Source organism: Heptranchias perlo, unplaced genomic scaffold (assembly GCF_035084215.1).
Source record: "Heptranchias perlo isolate sHepPer1 unplaced genomic scaffold, sHepPer1.hap1 HAP1_SCAFFOLD_418, whole genome shotgun sequence".
Taxonomy (NCBI): domain Eukaryota; kingdom Metazoa; phylum Chordata; class Chondrichthyes; order Hexanchiformes; family Hexanchidae; genus Heptranchias; species Heptranchias perlo.
The window spans coordinates 126898-154560 of record NW_027139430.1 but is presented as its reverse complement, the minus strand read 5'-3'; the positions used below and the strand labels follow the sequence as shown (position 1 = coordinate 154560).

The 27663-nt window shown below is 51.7% G+C and overlaps 2 protein-coding genes across 2 annotated transcripts in view; one reads left to right on the top strand and one right to left on the bottom strand.

The window, feature by feature from the left end:
- The window catches only part of LOC137312321 (kelch domain-containing protein 9-like), a 70236-nt gene extending 52145 nt beyond the window's left edge, over positions 1 to 18091 (top strand). The window contains 1 exon segment of the mRNA XM_067978905.1: positions 17924 to 18091. Coding sequence (XP_067835006.1) covers positions 17924 to 18090 — 167 coding nt within the window. The 3' untranslated portion in view covers position 18091.
- A 5345-nt stretch (positions 18092 to 23436) lies between these two features.
- Positions 23437 to 27663, bottom strand: part of pfdn2 (prefoldin subunit 2) — a 21884-nt gene continuing 17657 nt past the window's right edge. Inside the window, exon 3 of the mRNA XM_067978904.1 lies at positions 23437 to 23914. Coding sequence (XP_067835005.1) covers positions 23747 to 23914 — 168 coding nt within the window. The 3' untranslated portion in view covers positions 23437 to 23746. The remainder of the gene's footprint in view (positions 23915 to 27663) is intronic.

Sequence of the window (27663 nt, the reverse complement as noted above, 5' to 3'; positions counted from 1 at the left end):
CTAACCCTGTACCTGCCCTGGGAGTGTTTGATGGGACAGTGTAGAGGGAGCTTTACTCTGCATCTAACACTGTACCTGCCCTGGGAGTGTTTGATGGGACAGTGTAGAGGGAGCTTTACTCTGCATCTAACACTGTACCTGCCCTGGGAGTGTTTGATGGGACAGTGTAGAGGGAGCTTTACTCTGTATCTAACCCTGTACCTGCCCTGGGAGTGTTTGATGGGACAGTGTAGAGGGAGCTTTACTCTGCATCTAACCCTGTACCTGACCCTGGGAGTGTTTGACGGGACAGTGTAGAGGGAGCTTTACTCTGTATCTAACCCTGTCCCTGCCCTGGGAGTGTTTGATGGGACAGTGCAGAGGGAGCTTTACTCTGTATCTAACCCTGTACCTGACCCTGGGAGTGTTTGATGGGACAGTGCAGAGGGAGCTTTACTCTGTATCTAACCCTGTACCTGACCCTGGGAGTGTTTGATGGGACAGTGTAGAGGGAGCTTTACTCTGTATCTAACCCTGTCCCTGCCCTGGGAGTGTTTGATGGGACAGTGCAGAGGGAGCTTTACTCTGTATCTAAACCTGTACCTGACCCTGGGAGTGTTTGATGGGACAGTGCAGAGGGAGCTTTACTCTGTATCTAACCCTGTACCTGACCCTGGGAGTGTTTGATGGGACAGTGCAGAGGGAGCTTTACTCTGTATCTAACCCTGTACCTGACCCTGGGAGTGTTTGATGGGACATTGTAGAGGGAGCTTTACTCTGTATCTAACCCTGTACCTGACCCTGGGAGTGTTTGATGGGACAGTGCAGAGGGAGCTTTACTCTGCATCTAACCCTGTCCCTGCCCTGGGAGTGTTTGATGGGACAGTGCAGAGGGAGCTTTACTCTGTATCTAACCCTGTACCTGACCCTGGGAGTGTTTGATGGGACAGTGTAGAGGGAGCTTTACTCTGTATCTAACCCTGTACCTGCCCTGGGAGTGTTTGATGGGACAGTGTAGAGGGAGCTTTACTCTGTATCTAACCCTGTACCTGACCCTGGGAGTGTTTGATGGGACGGTGTAGAGGGAGCTTTACTCTGTATCTAACCCTGTACCTGACCCTGGGAGTGTTTGACGGGACAGTGTAGAGGGAGCTTTACTCTGTATCTAACCCTGTACCTGGCCCTGGGAGTGTTTGATGGGACAGTGTAGAGGGAGCTTTACTCTGTATCTAACCCTGTACCTGCCCTGGGAGTGTTTGACGGGACAGTGTAGAGGGAGCTTTACTCTGTATCTAACCCTGTACCTGACCCTGGGAGTGTTTGATGGGACAGTGTAGAGGGAGCTTTACTCTGTATCTAATCCTGTACCTGCCCTGGGAGTGTTTGATGGGACAGTGTAGATGGAGCTTTACTCTGTATCTAACCCTGTACCTGCCCTGGGAGTGTTTGATGGGACAGTGTAGAGGGAGCTTTACTCTGTATCTAACCCTGTACCTGCCCTGGGAGTGTTTGATGGGACAGTGTGGAGGGAGCTTTACTCTGTATCTAACCCTGTACCTGGCCCTGGGAGTGTTTGACGGGACAGTGTAGAGGGAGCTTTACTCTGTATCTAACCCTGTACCTGCCCTGGGAGTGTTTGATGGGACAGTGTGGAGGGAGCTTTACTCTGTATCTAACCCTGTACCTGCCCTGGGAGTGTTTGATGGGACAGTGTGGAGGGAGCTTTACTCTGTATCTAACCCTGTACCTGGCCCTGGGAGTGTTTGACGGGACAGTGTAGAGGGAGCTTTACTCTGTATCTAACCCTGTACCTGCCCTGGGAGTGTTTGATGGGACAGTGTAGAGGGAGCTTTACTCTGTATCTAACCCTGTACCTGCCCTGGGAGTGTTTGACGGGACAGTGTAGAGGGAGCTTTACTCTGCATCTAACCCTGTCCCTGCCCTGGGAGTGTTTGATGGGACAGTGCAGAGGGAGCTTTACTCTGTATCTAACCCTGTACCTGCCCTGGGAGTGTTTGATGGGACAGTGTAGAGGGAGCTTTACTCTGTATCTAACCCTGTACCTGACCCTGGGAGTGTTTGATGGGACGGTGTAGAGGGAGCTTTACTCTGTATCTAACCCTGTACCTGACCCTGGGAGTGTTTGACGGGACAGTGTAGAGGGAGCTTTACTCTGTATCTAACCCTGTACCTGGCCCTGGGAGTGTTTGATGGGACAGTGTAGAGGGAGCTTTACTCTGTATCTAACCCTGTACCTGCCCTGGGAGTGTTTGACGGGACAGTGTAGAGGGAGCTTTACTCTGTATCTAACCCTGTACCTGCCCTGGGAGTGTTTGATGGGACAGTGTAGAGGGAGCTTTACTCTGTATCTAACCCTGTACCTGGCCCTGGGAGTGTTTGACGGGACAGTGTAGAGGGAGCTTTACTCTGTATCTAACCCTGTACCTGCCCTGGGAGTGTTTGATGGGAGAGTGTGGAGGGAGCTTTACTCTGTATCTAACCCTGTACCTGGCCCTGGGAGTGTTTGACGGGACAGTGTGGAGGGAGCTTTACTCTGTATCTAACCCTGTACCTGACCCTGGGAGTGTTTGATGGGACAGTGTAGAGGGAGCTTTACTCTGTATCTAACCCTGTACCTGCCCTGGGAGTGTTTGACGGGACAGTGTAGAGGGAGCTTTACTCTGTATCTAACCCTGTACCTGCCCTGGGAGTGTTTGATGGGACAGTGTAGAGGGAGCTTTACTCTGTATCTAACCCTGTACCTGCCCTGGGAGTGTTTGATGGGACAGTGTAGAGGGAGCTTTACTCTGTATCTCACCCTGTCCCTGCCCTGGGAATGTTTGATGGGACAGTGTAGAGGGAGCTTTACTCTGTATCTCACCCTGTACCTGACCCTGGGAGTGTTTGATGGGACGGTGCAGAGGGAGCTTTACTCTGTATCTAACCCTGTACCTGCCCTGGGAGTGTTTGATGGGACATTGTCGAGGGAGCTTTACTCTGTATCTAACCCTGTACCTGACCCTGGGAGTGTTTGATGGGACAGTGTAGAGGGAGCTTTACTCTGTATCTAACCCTGTACCTGCCCTGGGAGTGTTTGATCGGAAAGTGTAGAGGGAGCTTTACTCTGTATCTCACCCTGTACCTGCCCTGGGAGTGTTTGATGGGACAGTGCAGAGGGAGCTTTACTCTGTATCTAACCCTGTACCTGCCCTGGGAGTGTTTGATGGGACAGTGTAGAGGGAGCTTTACTCTGTATCTAACCCTGTACCTGACCCTGGGAGTGTTTGATGGGACAGTGCAGAGGGAGCTTTACTCTGTATCTAACCCTGTACCTGACCCTGGGAGTGTTTGATGGGACAGTGTAGAGGGAGCTTTACTCTGTATCTAACCCTGTACCTGCCCTGGGAGTGTTTGATGGGACAGTGTAGAGGGAGCTTTACTCTGTATCTAACCCTGTCCCTGCCCTGGGAGTGTTTGATGGGACAGTGTAGAGGGAGCTTTACTCTGTATCTAACCCTGTACCTGCCCTGGGAATGTTTGATGGGACAGTGTAGAGGGAGCTTTACTCTGCATCTAACCCTGTACCTGACCCTGGGAGTGTTTGATGGGACAGTGTAGAGGGAGCTTTACTCTGCATCTAACCCTGAACCTGACCCTGGGAGTGTTTGATGGGACAGTGTAGAGGGAGCTTTACTCTGTATCTAACCCTGTACCTGCCCTGGGAGTGTTTGATGGGACAGTGTAGAGGGAGCTTTACTCTGTATCTCACCCTGTACCTGCCCTGGGAGTGTTTGATGGGACAGTGTGGAGGGAGCTTTACTCTGTATCTCACCCTGTACCTGCCCTGGGAGTGTTTGATGGGACAGTGTAGATGGAGCTTCACTCTGTATCTAACCCTGTACCTGCCCTGGGAGTGTTTGATGGGACAGTGTGGAGGGAGCTTTACTCTGTATCTCACCCTGTACCTGCCCTGGGAGTGTTTGATGGGACAGTGTAGATGGAGCTTCACTCTGTATCTAACCCTGTACCTGCCCTGGGAGTGTTTGATGGGACAGTGTGGAGGGAGCTTTACTCTGTATCTCACCCTGTACCTGACCCTGGGAGTGTTTGATGGGACAGTGCAGAGGGAGCTTTACTCTGCATCTAACCCTGTACCTGACCCTGGGAGTGTTTGATGGGACAGTGTAGAGGGAGCTTTACTCTGTATCTAACCCTGTACCTGACCCTGGGAGTGTTTGATGGGACAGTGTAGAGGGAGCTTTACTCTGTGTCTAACCCTGTACCTGCCCTGGGAGTGTTTGATGGGACAGTGTGGAGGGAGCTTTACTCTGTATCTCACCCTGGACCTGCCCTGGGAGTGTTTGATGGGACAGTGTAGAGGGAGCTTTACTCTGTATCTAACCCTGTACCTGCCCTGGGAATGTTTGATGGGACAGTGTAGAGGGAGCTTTACTCTGTATCGAATCCTGGACCTGCCCTGGGAGTGTTTGATGGGACAGTGTAGAGGGAGCTTTACTCTGTATCTAACCCTGTACCTGCCCTGGGAGTGTTTGATGGGACAGTGTAGAGGGAGCTTTACTCTGTATCGAATCCTGTACCTGCCCTGGGAGTGTTTGATGGGACAGTGTAGAGGGAGCTTTACTCTGTATCTAACCCTGTACCTGCCCTGGGAGTGTTTGATGGGACAGTACAGAGGGAGCTTTACTCTGTATCTAACCCTGTACCTGCCCTGGGAGTGTTTGACGGGACAGTGAAGAGGGAGCTTTACTCTGTATCTAACCCTGTACCTGCCCTGGGAGTGTTTGACGGGACAGTGTAGAGGGAGCTTTACTCTGTATCTAACACGTGCTGTACCTGCCCTAGGAGTGTTTGATGGGACAGTGTAGATGGAGCTTTACTCTGTATCTAACCCTGTACCTGCCCTGGGAGTGTTTGATGGGACAGTGCAGAGGGAGCTTTACTCTGTATCTAACCCTGTACCTGCCCTGGGAGTGTTTGACGGGACAGTGTAGAGGGAGCTTTACTCTGCATCTAACCCTGTCCCTGCCCTGGGAGTGTTTGATGGGACAGTGCAGAGGGAGCTTTACTCTGTATCTAACCCTGTACCTGCCCTGGGAGTGTTTGATGGGACAGTGTAGAGGGAGCTTTACTCTGTATCTAACCCTGTACCTGACCCTGGGAGTGTTTGATGGGACGGTGTAGAGGGAGCTTTACTCTGTATCTAACCCTGTACCTGACCCTGGGAGTGTTTGACGGGACAGTGTAGAGGGAGCTTTACTCTGTATCTAACCCTGTACCTGGCCCTGGGAGTGTTTGATGGGACAGTGTAGAGGGAGCTTTACTCTGTATCTAACCCTGTACCTGCCCTGGGAGTGTTTGACGGGACAGTGTAGAGGGAGCTTTACTCTGTATCTAACCCTGTACCTGCCCTGGGAGTGTTTGATGGGACAGTGTAGAGGGAGCTTTACTCTGTATCTAACCCTGTACCTGACCCTGGGAGTGTTTGATGGGACAGTGTAGAGGGAGCTTTACTCTGTATCTAACCCTGTACCTGCCCTGGGAGTGTTTGATGGGACCGTGTAGAGGGAGCTTTACTCTGTATCTAACCCTGTACCTGACCCTGGGAGTGTTTGATGGGACAGTGTAGAGGGAGCTTTACTCTGTATCTAACCCTGTACCTGCCCTGGGAGTGTTTGATGGGACAGTGTGGAGGGAGCTTTACTCTGTATCTAACCCTGTACCTGGCCCTGGGAGTGTTTGACGGGACAGTGTGGAGGGAGCTTTACTCTGTATCTAACCCTGTACCTGACCCTGGGAGTGTTTGATGGGACAGTGTAGAGGGAGCTTTACTCTGTATCTAACCCTGTACCTGCCCTGGGAGTGTTTGACGGGACAGTGTAGAGGGAGCTTTACTCTGTATCTAACCCTGTACCTGCCCTGGGAGTGTTTGATGGGACAGTGCAGAGGGAGCTTTACTCTGTATCTAACCCTGTACCTGCCCTGGGAGTGTTTGATGGGACAGTGTAGAGGGAGCTTTACTCTGTATCTAACCCTGTCCCTGCCCTGGGAATGTTTGATGGGACAGTGTAGAGGGAGCTTTACTCTGTATCTAACCCTGTACCTGACCCTGGGAGTGTTTGATGGGACGGTGCAGAGGGAGCTTTACTCTGTATCTAACCCTGTACCTGCCCTGGGAGTGTTTGATGGGACATTGTCGAGGGAGCTTTACTCTGTATCTAACCCTGTACCTGACCCTGGGAGTGTTTGATGGGACAGTGTAGAGGGAGCTTTACTCTGTATCTAACCCTGTACCTGCCCTGGGAGTGTTTGATGGGAAAGTGTAGAGGGAGCTTTACTCTGTATCTAACCCTGTACCTGCCCTGGGAGTGTTTGATGGGACAGTGCAGAGGGAGCTTTACTCTGTATCTAACCCTGTACCTGACCCTGGGAGTGTTTGATGGGACAGTGCAGAGGGAGCTTTACTCTGTATCTAACCCTGTACCTGACCCTGGGAGTGTTTGATGGGACAGTGTAGAGGGAGCTTTACTCTGTATCTAACCCTGTACCTGCCCTGGGAGTGTTTGATGGGACAGTGTAGAGGGAGCTTTACTCTGTATCTAACCCTGTCCCTGCCCTGGGAGTGTTTGATGGGACAGTGTAGAGGGAGCTTTACTCTGTATCTAACCCTGTACCTGCCCTGGGAATGTTTGATGGGACAGTGTAGAGGGAGCTTTACTCTGCATCTAACCCTGTACCTGACCCTGGGAGTGTTTGATGGGACAGTGTAGAGGGAGCTTTACTCTGCATCTAACCCTGTACCTGACCCTGGGAGTGTTTGATGGGACAGTGTAGAGGGAGCTTTACTCTGTATCTAACCCTGTACCTGCCCTGGGAGTGTTTGATGGGACAGTGTAGAGGGAGCTTTACTCTGTATCTCACCCTGTACCTGCCCTGGGAGTGTTTGATGGGACAGTGTGGAGGGAGCTTTACTCTGTATCTCACCCTGTACCTGCCCTGGGAGTGTTTGATGGGACAGTGTAGATGGAGCTTCACTCTGTATCTAACACTGTACCTGCCCTGGGAGTGTTTGATGGGACAGTGTGGAGGGAGCTTTACTCTGTATCTCACCCTGTACCTGCCCTGGGAGTGTTTGATGGGACAGTGTAGATGGAGCTTCACTCTGTATCTAACCCTGTACCTGCCCTGGGAGTGTTTGATGGGACAGTGTGGAGGGAGCTTTACTCTGTATCTCACCCTGTACCTGACCCTGGGAGTGTTTGATGGGACAGTGCAGAGGGAGCTTTACTCTGCATCTCACCCTGTACCTGACCCTGGGAGTGTTTGATGGGACAGTGTAGAGGGAGCTTTACTCTGTATCTAACCCTGTACCTGACCCTGGGAGTGTTTGATGGGACAGTGTAGAGGGAGCTTTACTCTGTGTCTAACCCTGTACCTGCCCTGGGAGTGTTTGATGGGACAGTGTGGAGGGAGCTTTACTCTGTATCTCACCCTGGACCTGCCCTGGGAGTGTTTGATGGGACAGTGTAGAGGGAGCTTTACTCTGTATCGAATCCTGGACCTGCCCTGGGAGTGTTTGATGGGACAGTGTAGAGGGAGCTTTACTCTGTATCTAACCCTGTACCTGCCCTGGGAGTGTTTGATGGGACAGTGTAGAGGGAGCTTTACTCTGTATCGAATCCTGTACCTGCCCTGGGAGTGTTTGATGGGACAGTGTAGAGGGAGCTTTACTCTGTATCTAACCCTGTACCTGCCCTGGGAGTGTTTGATGGGACAGTACAGAGGGAGCTTTACTCTGTATCTAACCCTGTACCTGCCCTGGGAGTGTTTGACGGGACAGTGAAGAGGGAGCTTTGCTCTGTATCTAACACGTGCTGTACCTGCCCTAGGAGTGTTTGATGGGACAGTGTAGATGGAGCTTCACTCTGTATCTAACCCTGTACCTGCCCTGGGAGTGTTTGATGGGACAGTGTGGAGGGAGCTTTACTCTGTATCTCACCCTGTACCTGACCCTGGGAGTGTTTGATAAGACAGTGTAGAGGGAGCTTTACTCTGTATCTAACCCTGCACCTGCCCTGGGAGTGTTTGATGGGACAGTGCAGAGGGAGCTTTACTCTGTATCTAACCCTGTACCTGCCCTGGGAGTGTTTGATGGGACAGTGTAGAGGGAGCTTTACTCTGCATCTAACCCTGTACCTGACCCTGGGAGTGTTTGATGGGACAGTGTAGAGGGAGCTTTACTCTGTATCTAACCCTGTACCTGACCCTGGGAGTGTTTGATGGGACAGTGTAGAGGGAGCTTTACTCTGTATCTAACCCTGGACCTGCCCTGGGAGTGTTTGATGGGACAGTGCAGAGGGAGCTTTACTCTGTATCTAACCCTGTACCTGCCCTGGGAGTGTTTGATGGGACAGTGTAGAGGGAGCTTTACTCTGTATCGAATCCTGTACCTGCCCTGGGAGTGTTTGATGGGACAGTGTAGAGGGAGCTTTACTCTGTATCGAACCCTGTACCTGCCCTGGGAGTGTTTGATGGGACAGTGCAGAGGGAGCTTTACTCTGTATCTAACCCTGTACCTGACCTGGGAGTGTTTGATGGGATAGTGTAGAGGGAGCTTTACTCTGTATCTAACACGTGCTGTACCTGCCCTAGGAGTGTTTGATGGGACAGTGTCGAGGGAGCTTTACTCTGTATCTAACCCTGTACCTGCCCTGGGAGTGTTTGATGGGATAGTGTAGAGGGAGCTTTACGCTGTATCTAACCCTGTACCTGACCCTGGGAGTGTTTGATGGGACAGTGCAGAGGGAGCTTTACTCTGTATCTAACCCTGTACCTGCCCCTGGGAGTGTTTGATGGGACAGTGTAGAGGGAGCTTTACTCTGTATCTAACCCTGTACCTGCCCCTGGGAGTGTTTGATGGGACAGTGCAGAGGGAGCTTTACTCTGTATCTAACCCTGTACCTGCCCCTGGGAGTGTTTGATGGGACAGTGTAGAGGGAGCTTTACTCTGTATCTAACCCTGTACCTGCCCTGGGAGTGTTTGACGGGACATTGTGGAGGGAGATTTACTCTGTATCTAACCCTGCACCTGCCCTGGGAGTGTTTGATGGGACAGTGTCGAGGGAGCTTTACTCTGTATCTCACCCTGTACCTGCCCTGGGCGTGTTTGATGGGACAGTGTGGAGGGAGCTTTACTCTGTATCTAACCCTGTACCTGCCCTGGGAGTGTTTGATGGGACAGTGTCGAGGGAGCTTCACTCTGTATCTAACCCTGTACCTGCCCTGGGAGTGTTTGATGGGACAGTGTAGAGGGAGCTTTACTCTGGATCTAACCCTGTACCTGCCCTGGGAGTGTTTGATGGGACAGTGTAGAGGGAGCTTTACTCTGTATCGAACCCTGTACCTGCCCTGGGAGTGTTTGATGGGACAGTGCAGAGGGAGCTTTACTCTGTATCGAACCCTGTACCTGCCCTGGGAGTGTTTGATGGGACAGTGTAGAGGGAGCTTTACTCTGTATCTAACCCTGTACCTGCCCTGGGAGTGTTTAACGGGACAGTGTAGAGGGAGCTTTACTCTGCATCTAACCCTGTACCTGCCCTGGGAGTGTTTGATGGGAAAGTGTAGAGGGAGCTTTACTCTGTATCTATCCCTGTACCTGACCCAGGGAGTGTTTGATGGGACAGTGTAGAGGGAGCTTTGCTCTGTATCTAACCCTGTACCTGCCCCTGGGAGTGTTTGATGGGACAGTGCAGAGGGAGCTTTACTCTGCATCTAACCCTAAACCTGCCCTGGGAGTGTTTGATGGGACAGTGTAGAGGGAGCTTTACTCTGTATCTAACCCTGTATCTGCCCTGGGAGTGTTTGATGGGACAGTGTAGAGGGAGCTTTACTCTGTATCTAACCCTGTACCTGCCCTGGGAGTGTTTGATGGGACAGTGTGGAGGGAGCTTTACTCTGTATCTAACCCTGTACCTGGCCCTGGGAGTGTTTGACGGGACAGTGTGGAGGGAGCTTTACTCTGTATCTAACCCTGTACCTGACCCTGGGAGTGTTTGATGGGACAGTGTAGAGGGAGCTTTACTCTGTATCTAACCCTGTACCTGCCCTGGGAGTGTTTGACGGGACAGTGTAGAGGGAGCTTTACTCTGTATCTAACCCTGTACCTGCCCTGGGAGTGTTTGATGGGACAGTGTAGAGGGAGCTTTACTCTGTATCTAACCCTGTACCTGCCCTGGGAGTGTTTGATGGGACAGTGTAGAGGGAGCTTTACTCTGTATCTAACCCTGTCCCTGCCCTGGGAATGTTTGATGGGACAGTGTAGAGGGAGCTTTACTCTGTATCTAACCCTGTACCTGACCCTGGGAGTGTTTGATGGGACGGTGCAGAGGGAGCTTTACTCTGTATCTAACCCTGTACCTGACCCTGGGAGTGTTTGATGGGACAGTGTAGAGGGAGCTTTACTCTGTATCTAACCCTGTACCTGCCCTGGGAGTGTTTGATGGGAAAGTGTAGAGGGAGCTTTACTCTGTATCTAACCCTGTACCTGCCCTGGGAGTGTTTGATGGGACAGTGCAGAGGGAGCTTTACTCTGTATCTAACCCTGTACCTGACCCTGGGAGTGTTTGATGGGACAGTGCAGAGGGAGCTTTACTCTGTATCTAACCCTGTACCTGACCCTGGGAGTGTTTGATGGGACAGTGTAGAGGGAGCTTTACTCTGTATCTAACCCTGTACCTGCCCTGGGAGTGTTTGATGGGACAGTGTAGAGGGAGCTTTACTCTGTATCTAACCCTGTCCCTGCCCTGGGAGTGTTTGATGGGACAGTGTAGAGGGAGCTTTACTCTGTATCTAACCCTGTACCTGCCCTGGGAATGTTTGATGGGACAGTGTAGAGGGAGCTTTACTCTGTATCTAACCCTGTACCTGACCCTGGGAGTGTTTGACGGGACAGTGTAGAGGGAGCTTTACTCTGCATCTAACCCTGTACCTGACCCTGGGAGTGTTTGATGGGACAGTGTAGAGGGAGCTTTACTCTGCATCTAACCCTGTACCTGACCCTGGGAGTGTTTGATGGGACAGTGTAGAGGGAGCTTTACTCTGTATCTAACCCTGTACCTGCCCTGGGAGTGTTTGATGGGACAGTGTAGAGGGAGCTTTACTCTGTATCTCACCCTGTACCTGCCCTGGGAGTGTTTGATGGGACAGTGTGGAGGGAGCTTTACTCTGTATCTCACCCTGTACCTGCCCTGGGAGTGTTTGATGGGACAGTGTAGATGGAGCTTCACTCTGTATCTAACCCTGTACCTGCCCTGGGAGTGTTTGATGGGACAGTGTGGAGGGAGCTTTACTCTGTATCTCACCCTGTACCTGCCCTGGGAGTGTTTGATGGGACAGTGTAGATGGAGCTTCACTCTGTATCTAACCCTGTACCTGCCCTGGGAGTGTTTGATGGGACAGTGTGGAGGGAGCTTTACTCTGTATCTCACCCTGTACCTGACCCTGGGAGTGTTTGATGGGACAGTGCAGAGGGAGCTTTACTCTGCAACTAACCCTGTACCTGACCCTGGGAGTGTTTGATGGGACAGTGTAGAGGGAGCTTTACTCTGTATCTAACCCTGTACCTGACCCTGGGAGTGTTTGATGGGACAGTGTAGAGGGAGCTTTACTCTGTGTCTAACCCTGTACCTGCCCTGGGAGTGTTTGATGGGACAGTGTGGAGGGAGCTTTACTCTGTATCTCACCCTGGACCTGCCCTGGGAGTGTTTGATGGGACAGTGTAGAGGGAGCTTTACTCTGTATCTAACCCTGCACCTGCCCTGGGAGTGTTTGATGGGACAGTGTAGAGGGAGCTTTACTCTGTATCGAATCCTGGACCTGCCCTGGGAGTGTTTGATGGGACAGTGTAGAGGGAGCTTTACTCTGTATCTAACCCTGTACCTGCCCTGGGAGTGTTTGATGGGACAGTGTAGAGGGAGCTTTACTCTGTATCGAATCCTGTACCTGCCCTGGGAGTGTTTGATGGGACAGTGTAGAGGGAGCTTTACTCTGTATCTAACCCTGTACCTGCCCTGGGAGTGTTTGATGGGACAGTACAGAGGGAGCTTTACTCTGTATCTAACCCTGTACCTGCCCTGGGAGTGTTTGACGGGACAGTGAAGAGGGAGCATTGCTCTGTATCTAACACGTGCTGTACCTGCCCTTGGAGTGTTTGATGGGACAGTGTAGATGGAGCTTCACTCTGTATCTAACCCTGTACCTGCCCTGGGAGTGTTTGATGGGACAGTGTGGAGGGAGCTTTACTCTGTATCTCACCCTGTACCTGACCCTGGGAGTGTTTGATAAGACAGTGTAGAGGGAGCTTTACTCTGTATCTAACCCTGCACCTGCCCTGGGAGTGTTTGATGGGACAGTGTAGAGGGAGCTTTACTCTGTATCTAACGCTGTACCTGCCCTGGGAGTGTTTGATGGGACAGTGTCGAGGGAGCTTTACTCTGTATCTAACCCTGTACCTGCCCTGGGAGTGTTTGATGGGACAGTGTGGAGGGAGCTTTACTCTGCATCTAACCCTGTACCTGACCCTGGGAGTGTTTGATGGGACAGTGTAGAGGGAGCTTTACTCTGTATCTAACCCTGTGCCTGACCCTGGGAGTGTTTGATGGGACAGTGTAGAGGGAGCTTTACTCTGTATCTAACCCTGGACCTGCCCTGGGAGTGTTTGATGGGACAGTGCAGAGGGAGCTTTACTCTGTATCTAACCCTGTACCTGCCCTGGGAGTGTTTGATGGGAGAGTGTAGAGGGAGCTTTACTCTGTATCGAATCCTGTACCTGCCCTGGGAGTGTTTGATGGGACAGTGCAGAGGGAGCTTTACTCTGTATCGAATCCTGTACCTGCCCTGGGAGTGTTTGATGGGACAGTGCAGAGGGAGCTTTACTCTGTATCGAACCCTGTACCTGCCCTGGGAGTGTTTGATGGGACAGTGCAGAGGGAGCTTTACTCTGTATCTAACCCTGTACCTGACCTGGGAGTGTTTGATGGGATAGTGTAGAGGGAGCTTTACTCTGTATCTAACACGTGCTGTACCTGCCCTAGGAGTGTTTGATGGGACAGTGTCGAGGGAGCTTTACTCTGTATCTAACCCTGTACCTGCCCTGGGAGTGTTTGATGGGATAGTGTAGAGGGAGCTTTACGCTGTATCTAACCCTGTACCTGACCCTGGGAGTGTTTGATGGGACAGTGTCGAGGGAGCTTTACTCTGTATCTAACCCTGTACCTGCCCCTGGGAGTGTTTGATGGGACAGTGCAGAGGGAGCTTTACTCTGTATCTAACCCTGTACCTGCCCCTGGGAGTGTTTGATGGGACAGTGTAGAGGGAGCTTTACTCTGTATCTAACCCTGTACCTGCCCTGGGAGTGTTTGACGGGACAGTGTGGAGGGAGATTTACTCTGTATCTAACCCTGCACCTGCCCTGGGAGTGTTTGATGGGACAGTGTCGAGGGAGCTTTACTCTGTATCTCACCCTGTACCTGCCCTGGGCGTGTTTGATGGGACAGTGTGGAGGGAGCTTTACTCTGTATCTAACCCTGTACCTGCCCTGGGAGTGTTTGATGGGACAGTGTCGAGGGAGCTTTACTCTGTATCTAACCCTGTACCTGCCCTGGGAGTGTTTGATGGGACAGTGTAGAGGGAGCTTTACTCTGGATCTAACCCTGTACCTGCCCTGGGAGTGTTTGATGGGACAGTGTAGAGGGAGCTTTACTCTGTATCGAACCCTGTACCTGCCCTGGGAGTGTTTGATGGGACAGTGCAGAGGGAGCTTTACTCTGTATCGAACCCTGTACCTGCCCTGGGAGTGTTTGATGGGACAGTGTAGAGGGAGCTTTACTCTGTATCTAACCCTGTACCTGCCCTGGGAGTGTTTAACGGGACAGTGTAGAGGGAGCTTTACTCTGCATCCAACCCTGTACCTGCCCTGGGAGTGTTTGATGGGAAAGTGTAGAGGGAGCTTTACTCTGTATCTATCCCTGTACCTGACCCAGGGAGTGTTTGATGGGACAGTGTAGAGGGAGCTTTGCTCTGTATCTAACCCTGTACCTGCCCCTGGGAGTGTTTGATGGGACAGTGCAGAGGGAGCTTTACTCTGCATCTAACCCTAAACCTGCCCTGGGAGTGTTTGATGGGACAGTGTAGAGGGAGCTTTACTCTGTATCTAACCCTGTACCTGCCCTGGGAGTGTTTGACGGGACAGTGTGGAGGGAGTTTTACTCTGTCTCTAACCCTGTACCTGCCCTGGGAGTGTTTGATGGGACAGTGTGGAGGGAGCTTTACTCTGGATCTAACCCTGTACCTGACCCTGGGAGTGTTTGATGGGACAGTGTAGAGGGAGCTTTACTCTGTCTCTCACCCTGTACCTGCCCTGGGAGTGTTTGATCGGACAGTGTAGAGGGAGCTTTACTCTGTATCTAACCCTGTACCTGACCCTGGGAGTGTTTGATGGGACAGTGTAGAGGGAGCTTTACTCTGTATCTAACCCTGTACCTGCCCTGGGAGTGTTTGATGGGACAGTGTAGAGGGAGCTTTACTCTGTATCTAACCCTGTACCTGCCCTGGGAGTGTTTGATGGGACAGTGTAGAGGGAGCTTTACTCTGTATCTAACCCTGCACCTGCCCTGGGAGTGTTTGACGGGACAGTGTCGAGGGAGCTTTACTCTGTATCTAACCCTGTACCTGACCCTGGGAGCATTTGATGGGACAGTGTAGAGGGAGCTTTACTCTGTATCTAACCCTGCACCTGCCCCTGGGAGTGTTTGATGGGACAGTGTAGAGGGAGCTTTACTCTGTATCTAACCCTGTACCTGCCCTGGGAGTGTTTGATGGGATAGTGTAGAGGGAGCTTTACTCTGTATCTAACCCTGTACCTGACCCTGGGAGTGTTTGATGGGACAGTGTCGAGGGAGCTTTACTCTGTATCTAACCCTGTACCTGCCCCTGGGAGTGTTTGATGGGACAGTGTAGAGGGAGCTTTACTCTGTATCTAACCCTGTACCTGCCCCTGGGAGTGTTTGATGGGACAGTGTAGAGGGAGCTTTACTCTGTATCTAACCCTGTACCTGCCCTGGGAGTGTTTGACGGGACAGTGTGGAGGGAGCTTTACTCTGTATCTAACCCTGCACCTGCCCTGGGAGTGTTTGATGGGACAGTGTGGAGGGAGCTTTACTCTGTATCGAACCCTGTACCTGCCCTGGGAGTGTTTGATGGGACAGTGTCGAGGGAGCTTTACTCTGTATCGAACCCTGTACCTGCCCTGGGAGTGTTTGATGGGACAGTGTAGAGGGAGCTTTACTCTGTATCTAACCCTGTACCTGCCCTGGGAGTGTTTGACGGGACAGTGTAGAGGGAGCTTTACTCTGTATCTAACCCTGTACCTGACCCTGGGAGTGTTTGATGGGACAGTGTAGAGGGAGCTTTACTCTGTATCTAACCCTGTACCTGACCCTGGGAGTGTTTGACGGGACAGTGTAGAGGGAGCTTTACTCTGTATCTAACCCTGTACCTGCCCTGGGAGTGTTTAACGGGACAGTGGAGAGGGAGCTTTACTCTGCATCTAACCCTGTACCTGCCCTGGGAGTGTTTGATGGGACAGTGTAGAGGGAGCTTTACTCTGTATCTATCCCTGTACCTGACCCAGGGAGTGTTTGATGGGACAGTGTAGAGGGAGCTTTGCTCTGTATCTAACCCTGTACCTGCCCCTGGGAGTGTTTGATGGGACAGTGCAGAGGGAGCTTTACTCTGTATCTAACCCTAAACCTGCCCTGGGAGTGTTTGATGGGACAGTGTAGAGGGAGCTTTACTCTGTATCTAACCCTGTATCTGCCCTGGGAGTGTTTGATGGGACAGTGAAGAGGGAGCTTTACTCTGTGTCCAACCCTGTACCTGCCCTGGGAGTGTTTGACGGGACAGTGTAGAGGGAGCTTTACTCTGTATCTAACCCTGTATCTGCCCTGGGAGTGTTTGATGGGACAGTGTAGAGGGAGCTTTACTCTGTGTCCAACCCTGTACCTGCCCTGGGAGTGTTTGACGGGACAGTGTGGAGGGAGTTTTACTCTGTCTCTAACCCTGTACCTGCCCTGGGAGTGTTTGATGGGACAGTGTGGAGGGAGCTTTACTCTGTATCTAACCCTGTACCTGACCCTGGGAGTGTTTGATGGGACAGTGTAGAGGGAGCTTTACTCTGTATCTAACCCTGTACCTGCCCTGGGAGTGTTTGATCGGACAGTGTAGAGGGAGCTTTACTCTGCATCTAACCCTGTACCTGCCCTGGGAGTGTTTGATGGGACAGTGTAGAGGGAGCTTTACTCTGTATCTAACCCTATACCTGACCCTGGGAGTGTTTGATGGGACAGTGTAGAGGGAGCTTTACTCTGTATCTAACCCTGTACCTGCCCTGGGAGTGTTTGATGGGACAGTGTAGAGGGAGCTTTACTCTGTATCTCACCCTGTCCCTGCCCTGGGAGTGTTTGATGGGACAGTGTGGAGGGAGCTTTACTCTGTATCTAACCCTGCACCTGCCCTGGGAGTGTTTGACGGGACAGTGTAGAGGGAGCTTTACTCTGTATCTAACCCTGTACCTGACCCTGGGAGTGTTCGATGGGACAGTGTAGAGGGAGCTTTACTCTGTATCTAACCCTGTCCCTGCCCTGGGAGTGTTTGATGGGACAGTGTAGAGGGAGCTTTACTCTGTATCTAACCCTGTACCTGACCATGGGAGTGTTTGATGGGACAGTGTGGAGGGAGCTTTACTCTGTATCTAACCCTGTACCTGACCCTGGGAGTGTTTGATGGGACAGTGTCGAGGGAGCTTTACTCTGTACCGAACCCTGTACCTGCCCTGAGAGTGTTTGACGGGACAGTGCAGAGGGAGCTTTACTCTGTATCTAACCCTGTACCTGACCCTGGGAGTATTTGATGGGACAGTGTAGAGGGAGCTTTACTCTGTATCTAACCCTGTACCTGCCCTGGGAGTGTTTGATCGGACAGTGTAGAGGGAGCTTTACTCTGTATCTCACCCTGTACCGACCCTGGGAGTGTTTGATGGGACAGTGTAGAGGGAGCTTTACTCTGTATCTCACCCTGTACCTGCCCTGGGAGTGTTTGATGGGACAGTGCAGAGGGAGCTTTACTCTGTATCTAACCCTGTACCTGACCCTGGGAGTGTTTGATGGGACAGTGTGGAGGGAGCTTTACTCTGTATCTCACCCTGTACCTGCCCTGGGAGTGTTTGATGGGACAGTGTAGAGGGAGCTTCACTCTGTATCTCACCCTGTACCTGCCCTGGGAGTGTTTGATGGGACAGTGTAGAGGGAGCTTTACTCTGTATCTCACCCTGTACCTGCCCTGGGAGTGTTTGATGGGACAGTGTAGAGGGAGCTTTACTCTGTATCTAACCCTGTACCTGCCCTGGGAGTGTTTGATGGGACAGTGTAGAGGGAGCTTTACTCTGTATCTAACCCTGTACCTGCCCTGGGAGTGTTTGATGTGACAGTGTAGAGGGAGCTTTACTCTGTATCTTACCCTGTACCTACCCTGGGAGTGTTTGATGGGACAGTGTAGAGGGAGCTTTACTCTGTATCTAACCCTGTACCTGCCCTGGGAGTGTTTGATGTGACAGTGTAGAGGGAGCTTTACTCTGCATCTCACCCTGTCCCTGCCCTGGGAGTGTTTGACGGGACAGTGTAGAGGGAGCTTTACTCTGTATCTCACCCCGTACCTGCCCTGGGAGTGTTTGATGGGACAGTGTCGAGGGAGCTTTACTCTGTATCTCACCCTGTACCTGCCCTGGGAGTGTTTGACGGGACAGTGTCGAGGGAGTGTTACCCTGGATCTAACCCACGTCCCCGTGCACTGATCCGATCGTTCTGCCTCCCAGGGACTGCTGGCGGCCGCTGGTACCAGCTCAGCGGCACGGATTCAGAGATGAAGAGAGTCGGCCATCGGGTCTTGGTGGTCGGCGAGAACCTGTGTCTGATCGGCGGTCGGGGGCCGGACGGGACAAGCTGCTCTCCTGAGATTTACACCCTGGAGATCAACACTTAACACGGACCTGGGGCGGGAGGGGAAGAGGGAGAACGTCGACCGTCGGGAGATCTTTGCAAACAAATCTGAATAAAGCGCACAGCTTCCTGAACGTCTCCGTGTGTGTGTGTGTGTGTGTGTGTCTCCGCCCGCTCTTGGAGAGAGTTTGTCTGTTTTCCTCGGAGCCGAGACGGTCAAGGGGAGATTTGATCGAGTCCCTCGCAATCAGCGCGGGTTTTTTTTTTCCTTCCGCGCTCCGCGATTCTTCGCTCAGTCGCAGGGCTGACGAGATCGACATCCAGGGGTTTCGGCCCGTGCTGCCTCTCGCCGTCGCTTCAGGGTCCCCGCCCTTGCTCGCACGAGGTCGAGGACAGCAGAAATAGGGAGCAGGAGGAGGCCGCTCGGCCCCTCGAGCCTGCTCCGCCGTTCGGTGTCCCCTCTTCGAACTCAACTCCTCTTTCCCGCCCGATCCCCGTATCCCTCGATTCCCCCCAGAGTCCAAATATCCATCGATCTCAGCCTTGAATATACTCGACGACTGAGCATCCGCAGGCCTCTGGGGGAGAGAATTCCAAAGATTCACCGCCCTCAGTGAAGAAATCCCTCCTCATCTCAGTCTTGGATGGCCGACCCCTTATCCTGAGACGATGCCCCCTCGTTCCGGACTCTCCAGCCAAGGGGGGAAACGCCCTCTCAGCATCTACCCTGTCAAACCCCCCTCAGAATCTTCGATGTTTCAATGAGATCACCTCTCATTCTCCGAAACTCCAGAGAGTATGGGCCCATTCTACTCAATCTCTCCTCATAGGACAACCCCCTCATCCCAGGAATCAATCCAGTGAACCTTCGTTGCATCCCCTCTAAGGCAAGTCTATCCTTCCTCAGATAAGGAGACCAGAACTGTAGACAGTGCTCCAGGTGAGGTCTCACCAAAGCCCTGGACAACTGTAGTAAGACTTCCTTACTCTTGTACTCCAACCCTCTTGCAATTAAGGCCAACGTACCGTTTGCCTTCCTAATTGCTGTACCTGCGTGTTAACTTTTTGTGTTTCTTGTACGAGGACACCCAAGTCTCTCTGGACACCAACATTTAATAGTTTCTCACCATTTATACAATATTCTGTTTTTTCTATTCTTCCGACTGAAGTGAATAACCTCACATTTCCCCACATTATACTCCATCTGCCACCTTCTCACCCCCTCTGTCTCTATCCCTCTGTGTCCTCCTCCAGCTTACTTTCCCACCCAGCTTTGTATCATCAGCAAACTTGGATACAATACACTCGGTCCCTCTCCCTCTCAGGGAGATATCTGAACACTGACTGGTGTCTCTCAGTCCCCTCTCTCTCAGGGAGATATCTGTACACTGACTGGTGTCTCTCAGTCCCCTCTCTCAGGGAGATATCTGTACACTGACTGGTGTCTCTCAGTCCCCTCTCTCTCAGGGAGATATCTGTACACTGACTGGTGTCTCTCAGTCCCCTCTCTCTCTCAGGGAGATATCTGAACACTGACTGGTGTCTCTCAGTCCCTCTCTCTCAGGGAGATATCTGAACACTGACTGGTGTCTCTCAGTCCCCTCTCTCTCAGGGTGATATCTGTACACTGACTGGTGTCTCTCACTCCTCTCTCTCTCAGGGAGATATCTGTACACTGACTGGTGTCTCTCAGTCCCCTCTCTCTCAGGGAGATATCTGTACACTGACTGGTGTCTCTCAGTCCCCTCTCTCTCAGGGAGATATCTGTACACTGACTGGTGTCTCTCAGTCCCCTCTCTCAGGGAGATATCTGTACACTGACTGGTGTCTCTCAGTCCCCTCTCTCTCAGGGTGATATCTGTGCACTGACTGGTGTCTCTCAGTCCCCTCTCTCTCAGGGTGATATCTGTACACTGACTGGTGTCTCTCAGTCCCTCTCTCTCAGGGAGATATCTGCACACTGACTGGTGTCTCTCAGTCCCCTCTCTCTCAGGGTGATATCTGTGCACTGACTGGTGTCTCTCAGTCCCCTCTCTCTCAGGGTGATATCTGTACACTGACTGGTGTCTCTCAGTCCCTCTCTCTCAGGGAGATATCTGCACACTGACTGGTGTCTCTCAGTCCCTCTCTCTCTCAGGGAGATATCTGCACACTGACTGGTGTCTCTCAGTCCCCTCTCTCTCAGGGAGATATCTGTACACTGACCGGTGTCTCTCAGTCCCCTCTCTCTCAGGGAGATATCTGTACACTGACTGGTGTCTCTCAGTCCCCTCTCTCAGGGAGATATCTGTACACTGACTGGTGTCTCTCAGTCCCTCTCTCTCAGGGAGATATCTGTACACTGACTGGTGTCTCTCAGTCCCCTCTCTCTCAGGGAGATATCTGTACACTGACTGGTGTCTCTCAGTCCCTCTCTCTCAGGGAGATATCTGCACACTGACTGGTGTCTCTCAGTCCCCTCTCTCTCAGGGAGATATCTGTACACTGACTGGTGTCTCTCAGTCCCCTCTCTCTCAGGGAGATATCTGTACACTGACTGGTGTCTCTCAGTCCCCCCCCTCTCAGGGAGATATCTGTACACTGACTGGTGTCTCTCAGTCCCTCTCTCTCAGGGAGATATCTGCACACTGACTGGTGTCTCTCAGTCCCCTCTCTCTCAGGGAGATATCTGTACACTGACTGGTGTCTCTCAGTCCCCTCTCTCTCAGGGAGATATCTGTACACTGACTGGTGTCTCTCAGTCCCCCCCCTCTCAGGGAGATATCTGTACACTGACTGGTGTCTCAGTCCCCCTCTCTCTCAGGGAGATATCTGTACACTGACTGGTGTCTCTCAGTCCCCCTCTCTCTCAGGGTGATATCTGTACACTGACTGGTGTCTCTCAGTCCCCTCTCTCTCAGGGTGATATCTGTACACTGACTGGTGTCTCAGTCCTCTCTCTCAGGGTGATATCTGTACACTGACTGGTGTCTCTCAGTCCTCTCTCTCAGGGTGATATCTGTACACTGACTGGTGTCTCAGTCCTCTCTCTCAGGGTGATATCTGTACACTGACTGGTGTCTCTCAGTCCTCTCTCTCAGGGTGATATCTGTACACTGACTGGTGTCTCTCAGTCCCCTCTCTCTCAGGGAGATATCTGTACACTGACTGGTGTCTCTCAGTCCCCTCTCTCTCAGGGTGATATCTGTACACTGACTGGTGTCTCTCAGTCCCTCTCTCTCAAGGAGATATCTGTACACTGACTGGTGTCTCTCAGTCCCCTCTCTCTCAGGGTGATATCTGTACACTGACTGGTGTCTCTCAGTCCCCTCTCTCTCAGGGAGATATCTGTACACTGACTGGTGTCTCAGTCCCTCTCTCTCTCAGGGAGATATCTGTACACTGACTGGTGTCTCTCAGTCCCCTCTCTCTCAGGGTGATATCTGTACACTGACTGGTGTCTCTCAGTCCCCTCTCTCTCAGGGTGATATCTGTACACTGACTGGTGTCTCTCAGTCCCTCTCTCTCAAGGAGATATCTGTACACTGACTGGTGTCTCTCAGTCCCCTCTCTCTCAGGGTGATATCTGTACACTGACTGGTGTCTCTCAGTCCCCTCTCTCTCAGGGAGATATCTGTACACTGACTGGTGTCTCAGTCCCTCTCTCTCTCAGGGAGATATCTGTACACTGACTGGTGTCTCTCAGTCCCCTCTCTCTCAGGGAGATATCTGTACACTGACTGGTGTCTCTCAGTCCCTCTCTCTCAGGGAGATATCTGGACACTGACTGGTGTCTCTCAGTCCCCTCTCTCTCAGGGAGATATCTGTACACTGACTGGTGTCTCTCAGTCCCCTCTCTCTCAGGGAGATATCTGTACACTGACTGGTGTCTCTCAGTCCCTCTCTCTCAGAACATAGGAACAGGAGGAGGCCATTCAGCCCCTCGTGCCTGCTCCGCCATTTGATAAGGTCATGGGCTGATCTGTGATCTAACTCCATATACCTGCCATTGGCCCATATCCCTTAATACCTTTGGTTGCCCAAAAAGCTATCTATCTCAGATTTAAATTTAGCGATTGAGCTGGTATCAATTGCCGATTGCGGAAGAGAGTTCCAAACTTCTACCACCCTTTGTGTGTAGAAATGTTTTCTAATCTCGCTCCTGAAAGGTCTGGCTCTAATTTTAAGACTGTGCCCCCCTACTCCTAGAATCCCCAACCAGCGGAAATAGTTTCTCTCCATCCACCCTCTCCGTTCCCCTCAATATCTTATAAACTTCGATCAGATCACCCCTTAACCTTCGAAACTCCAGAGAACACAACCCCAATTTGTGTCATCTCTCCTCGTAACTTAACCCTTGAAGTCCGGGCATAGAGTCATAGAGTTATCCAGCACGGATAGAGGCCCTTCGGCCCATCGTGTCCGCGCCGGCCATCAAGCCCTGTCTGCTCTAATCCCATATTCCAGCATTTGGTCCGTAGCCTTGTATGCTATGGCATTTCAAGTGCTCATCCAAATGCTTCTTGAATGTTGTGAGGGTTCCTGCCTCCACAACCCTCCCAGGCAGTGAGTTCCAGACTCCAGCCACCCTCTGGGTGAAAAAGTTCTCTCTCAAATCCCCTCTAAACCTCCCGCCTTTTACCTTGAATCTATGCCCCCTGGTTATAGAACCCTCAACGAAGGGAAGAAGCTCCTTGGTATCCATCCTATCTGTGCCCCTCATAATTTTGTACACCTCAATCATGTCCCCCCCCTCAGCCTCCTCTGCTCCAAGGAAAACAAACCCAATCTTCCCAGTCTCTCTTCACAGCTGAAGCGCTCCAGCCCTGGTAACATCCTGGTGAATCTCCTCTGCACCCTCTCCAAAGTGATCACATCCTTCCTGTCGTGCGGCGACCAGAACTGCACACAGTACTCCAGCTGTGGGCTAACCAGTGTTTTATACAGCTCCATCATAACCTCCTCGCTCTTATATTCTATATCGTTGATACAGATTGTAAATAGCTGAGGCCCGAGCACTGACCCTCGCGGCACCCCACTGGTTACAGCCTGCCAGCCTGAGAATGACCCGTTTATCCCTGCTCTCTGTTTTCTGTCCGTTAAACCAATCCTCCATCCGTGCTAACAAATTACCCCCAACCCCCGTGAGCCCTCACCTTGTGCAGCAACCTTCGGACGCCTGGAGGTTACAACGGAGGAGCACGCCTGCTCCGGAGGCAGCTCAGTGCAAAGCGGGGACAGGAGGAGGAGGCCGTTCGGCCCCTCTTCGAGCCTTCAGCCCGGGAACGGGAAGAGGCCGTTCAGCCCCCGCGCCCCCCCCTCCGCCTCTTCGAGCCCGTGCTGTAAAACGATGGGAAAGCGTGTGCATGCGCCTGAGAGACCCGATCCAACCACGACGCCACTCCTGAACTCCGACACACACAGTTTAATCAATAATTCGCGACAACAGAAACAGAACAACACCGGGAAAGATTCCAAGAGTCCCGATGGCAGGGGGGAAAAAAAGAGGGTGAGACCCCCCTCCCCGCACCCTCAGCACCCAGGGAGAAACCAGCAAAGAGTCTTGCGCGACGCCCCCCAAGGGCGAACAGCTGCTATTTCACAATCTTCTCCTCCTGGGACTCTCATCGTCACCACCGCCCACTCACCTCGAGGGGCTGAAAACTGCATGCGGTGGGGAGAGTTGAGAGGAGAGAATCCCCACCCCCCCCGCCCTTACACTAGGAGACGAGAACCCCGGTGCCCCCCGCCCGGCCCCCGGACTCGCTCTCCCGCGCCGCCTTCTCCTCCTCGTTCATCAGCCGGATGTTGTAGTTGGCCCGGTACTCGTTCAGTTCGCGGCCCTTGGACTGCAACTGGGTGTTCAGCGTCTCGATCAGCTTCACCAACTGAGGGGGGACACACACACGCAGAGACAGACACGAGGGGTGCGGAGGGGGAGGAGAGAGAGGGAGAACGGGATCAGTTAGAACGAACTTGCACTTAACGGTGTTACAGTGAGGGGTGTGGGGTATATCAGTGTTACAGTGAGGGGTGTGGGGTATATCAGTGTTACAGTGAGGGGTGTGGGATATATCAGAGTGTTACAGTGAGGGGTGTGGGTTATATCAGTGTTACAGTGAGGGGTGTGGGGTATATCAGTGTTACAGTGAGGGGTGTGGGATATATCAGTGTTACAGTGAGGGGTGAGGGATATATCAGTGTTACAGTGAGGGGTGTGGGATATATCAGTGTTACAGTGAGGGGTGTGGGATATATCAGTGTTACAGTGAGGGGTGTGGGTTATATCAGTGTTACAGTGAGGGGTGTGGGGTATATCAGTGTTACAGTGAGGGGTGTGGGATATATCAGTGTTACAGTGAGGGGTGAGGGATATATCAGTGTTACAGTGAGGGGTGTGGGATATATCAGTGTTACAGTGAGGGGTGTGGGATATATCAGTGTTACAGTGAGGGGTGTGGGGTATATCAGTGTTACAGTGAGGGGTGTGGGATATATCAGTGTTACAGTGAGGGGTGTGGGGTATATCAGTGTTACAGTGAGGGGTGTGGGATATATCAGTGTTACAGTGAGGGGTGTGGGATATATCAGTGTTACAGTGAGGGGTGTGGGGTATATCAGTGTTACAGTGAGGGGTGTGGGATATATCAGTGTTACAGTGAGGGGTGTGGGATATATCAGTGTTACAGTGAGGGGTGTGGGGTATATCAGTGTTACAGTGAGGGGTGTGGGGTATATCAGTGTTACAGTGAGGGGTGTGGGATATATCAGAGTGTTCCAGTGAGGGGTGTGGGATATATCAGTGTTCCAGTGAGGGGTGTGGGATATATCAGTGTTACAGTGAGGGGTGTGGGATATATCAGAGTGTTACAGTGAGGGGTGTGGGATATATCAGAGTGTTACAGTGAGGGGTGTGGGATATATCAGTGTTACAGTGAGGGGTGTGGGGTATATCAGTGTTACAGTGAGGGGTGTGGGGTATATCAGTGTTACAGTGAGGGGTGTGGGATATATCAGAGTGTTCCAGTGAGGGGTGTGGGGTATATCAGTGTTACAGTGAGGGGTGTGGGTTATATCAGAGTGTTACAGTGAGGGGTGTGGGGTATATCAGTGTTACAGTGAGGGGTGTGGGGTATCTCAGTGTTACAGTGAGGGGTGTGGGGTATCTCAGTGTTACAGTGAGGGGTGTGGGGTATCTCAGTGTTACAGTGAGGGGTGTGGGGTATCTCAGTGTTACAGTGAGGGGTGTGGGGTATATCAGTGTCACAGTGAGGGGTGTGGGATATATCAGTGTTACAGTGAGGGGTGTGGGATATATCAGTGTTACAGTGAGGGGTGTGGGATACATCAGTGTCACAGTGAGGGGTGTGGGTTACATCAGAGTGTCACAGTGAGGGGTGTGGGATATATCAGTGTTACAGTGAGGGGTGTGGGATATATCAGTGTCACAGTGAGGGGTGTGGGTTATATCAGTGTCACAGTGAGGGGTGTGGGATATATCAGTGTTACAGTGAGGGGTGTGGGTTATATCAGTGTTACAGTGAGGGGTGTGGGATATATCAGTGTTACAGTGAGGGGTGTGGGATATATCAGTGTTACAGTGAGGGGTGTGGGATATATCAGTGTTACAGTGAGGGGTGTGGGATATATCAGTGTAACAGTGAGGGGTGTGGGGTATATCAGTGTTACAGTGAGGGGTGTGGGATATATCAGTGTTACAGTGAGGGGTGTGGGATATATCAGTGTGTTACAGTGAGGGGTGTGGGGTATATCAGTGTTACAGTGAGGGGTGTGGGGTATATCAGTGTTACAGTGAGGGGTGTGGGATATATCAGAGTGTTACAGTGAGGGGTGTGGGATATATCAGAGTGTTACAGTGAGGGGTGTGGGATATATCAGAGTGTTACAGTGAGGGGTGTGGGGTATATCAGAGTGTTACAGTGAGGGGTGTGGGATATATCAGTGTTACAGTGAGGGGTGTGGGGGATATCAGAGTGTTACAGTGAGGGGTGTGGGATATATCAGTGTTACAGTGAGGGGTGTGGGATATATCAGTGTTACAGTGAGGGGTGTGGGATATATCAGTGTTACAGTGAGGGGTGTGGGATATATCAGAGTGTTACAGTGAGGGGTGTGGGGTATATCAGTGTTACAGTGAGGGGTGTGGGATTTATCAGTGTTACAGTGAGGGGTGTGGGGTATATCAGTGTTACAGTGAGGGGTGTGGGATATATCAGAGTGTTACAGGGAGGGGTGTGGGGTATATCACAGTGTTACAGTGAGGGGTGTGGGGTATATCAGAGTTTTACAGTGAGGGGTGTGGGATATATCAGTGTTACAGTGAGGGGTGTGGGATATATCAGTGTTACAGTGAGGGGTGTGGGATATATCAGAGTTTTACAGTGAGGGGTGTGGGATATATCAGTGTTACAGTGAGGGGTGTGGGATATATCAGAGTGTTACAGTGAGGGGTGTGGGGTATATCAGTGTTACAGTGAGGGGTGTGGGGTATATCAGTGTTACAGTGAGGGGTGTGGGGGATATCAGAGTGTTACAGTGAGGGGTGTGGGATATATCAGTGTTACAGTGAGGGGTGTGGGGTATATCAGTGTTACAGTGAGGGGTGTGGGTTATATCAGAGTGTTACAGTGAGGGGTGTGGGATATATCAGTGTTACAGTGAGGGGTGTGGGGTATATCAGTGTTACAGTGAGGGGTGTGGGGGATATCAGAGTGTTACAGTGAGGGGTGTGGGATATATCAGTGTTACAGTGAGGGGTGTGGGGTATATCAGTGTTACAGTGAGGGGTGTGGGATTTATCAGTGTTACAGTGAGGGGTGTGGGGTATATCAGTGTTACAGTGAGGGGTGTGGGATATATCAGAGTGTTACAGGGAGGGGTGTGGGGTATATCACAGTGTTACAGTGAGGGGTGTGGGGTATATCAGAGTTTTACAGTGAGGGGTGTGGGATATATCAGTGTTACAGTGAGGGGTGTGGGATATATCAGTGTAACAGTGAGGGGTGTGGGATATATCAGTGTAACAGTGAGGGGTGTGGGATATATCAGTGTTACAGTGAGGGGTGTGGGTTATATCAGTGTTACAGTGAGGGGTGTGGGATATATCAGTGTTACAGTGAGGGGTGTGGGTTATATCAGTGTTACAGTGAGGGGTGTGGGTTACATCAGTGTTACAGTGAGGGGTGTGGGATATATCAGAGTGTTACAGTGAGGGGTGTGGGTTATATCAGTGTTACAGTGAGGGGGTGTGGGATATATCAGTGTTACAGTGATGGGGTGTGGGATATATCAGTGCTACAGTGAGGGGTGTGGGATATATCAGTGTCACAGTGAGGGGTGTGGGATATATCAGTGTTACAGTGAGGGGTGTGGGATATATCAGTGCTACAGTGAGGGGTGTGGGATATATCAGTGTAACAGTGAGGGGTGTGGGATATATCAGTGTTACAGTGAGGGGTGTGGGATATATCAGTGTTACAGTGAGGGGTGTGGGATATATCAGTGTTAGAGTGAGGGGTGTGGGGTATATCAGTGTTACAGTGAGGGGTGTGGGATATATCAGTGTTACAGTGAGGGGTGTGGGATATATCAGTGTTACAGTGAGGGGTGTGGGATA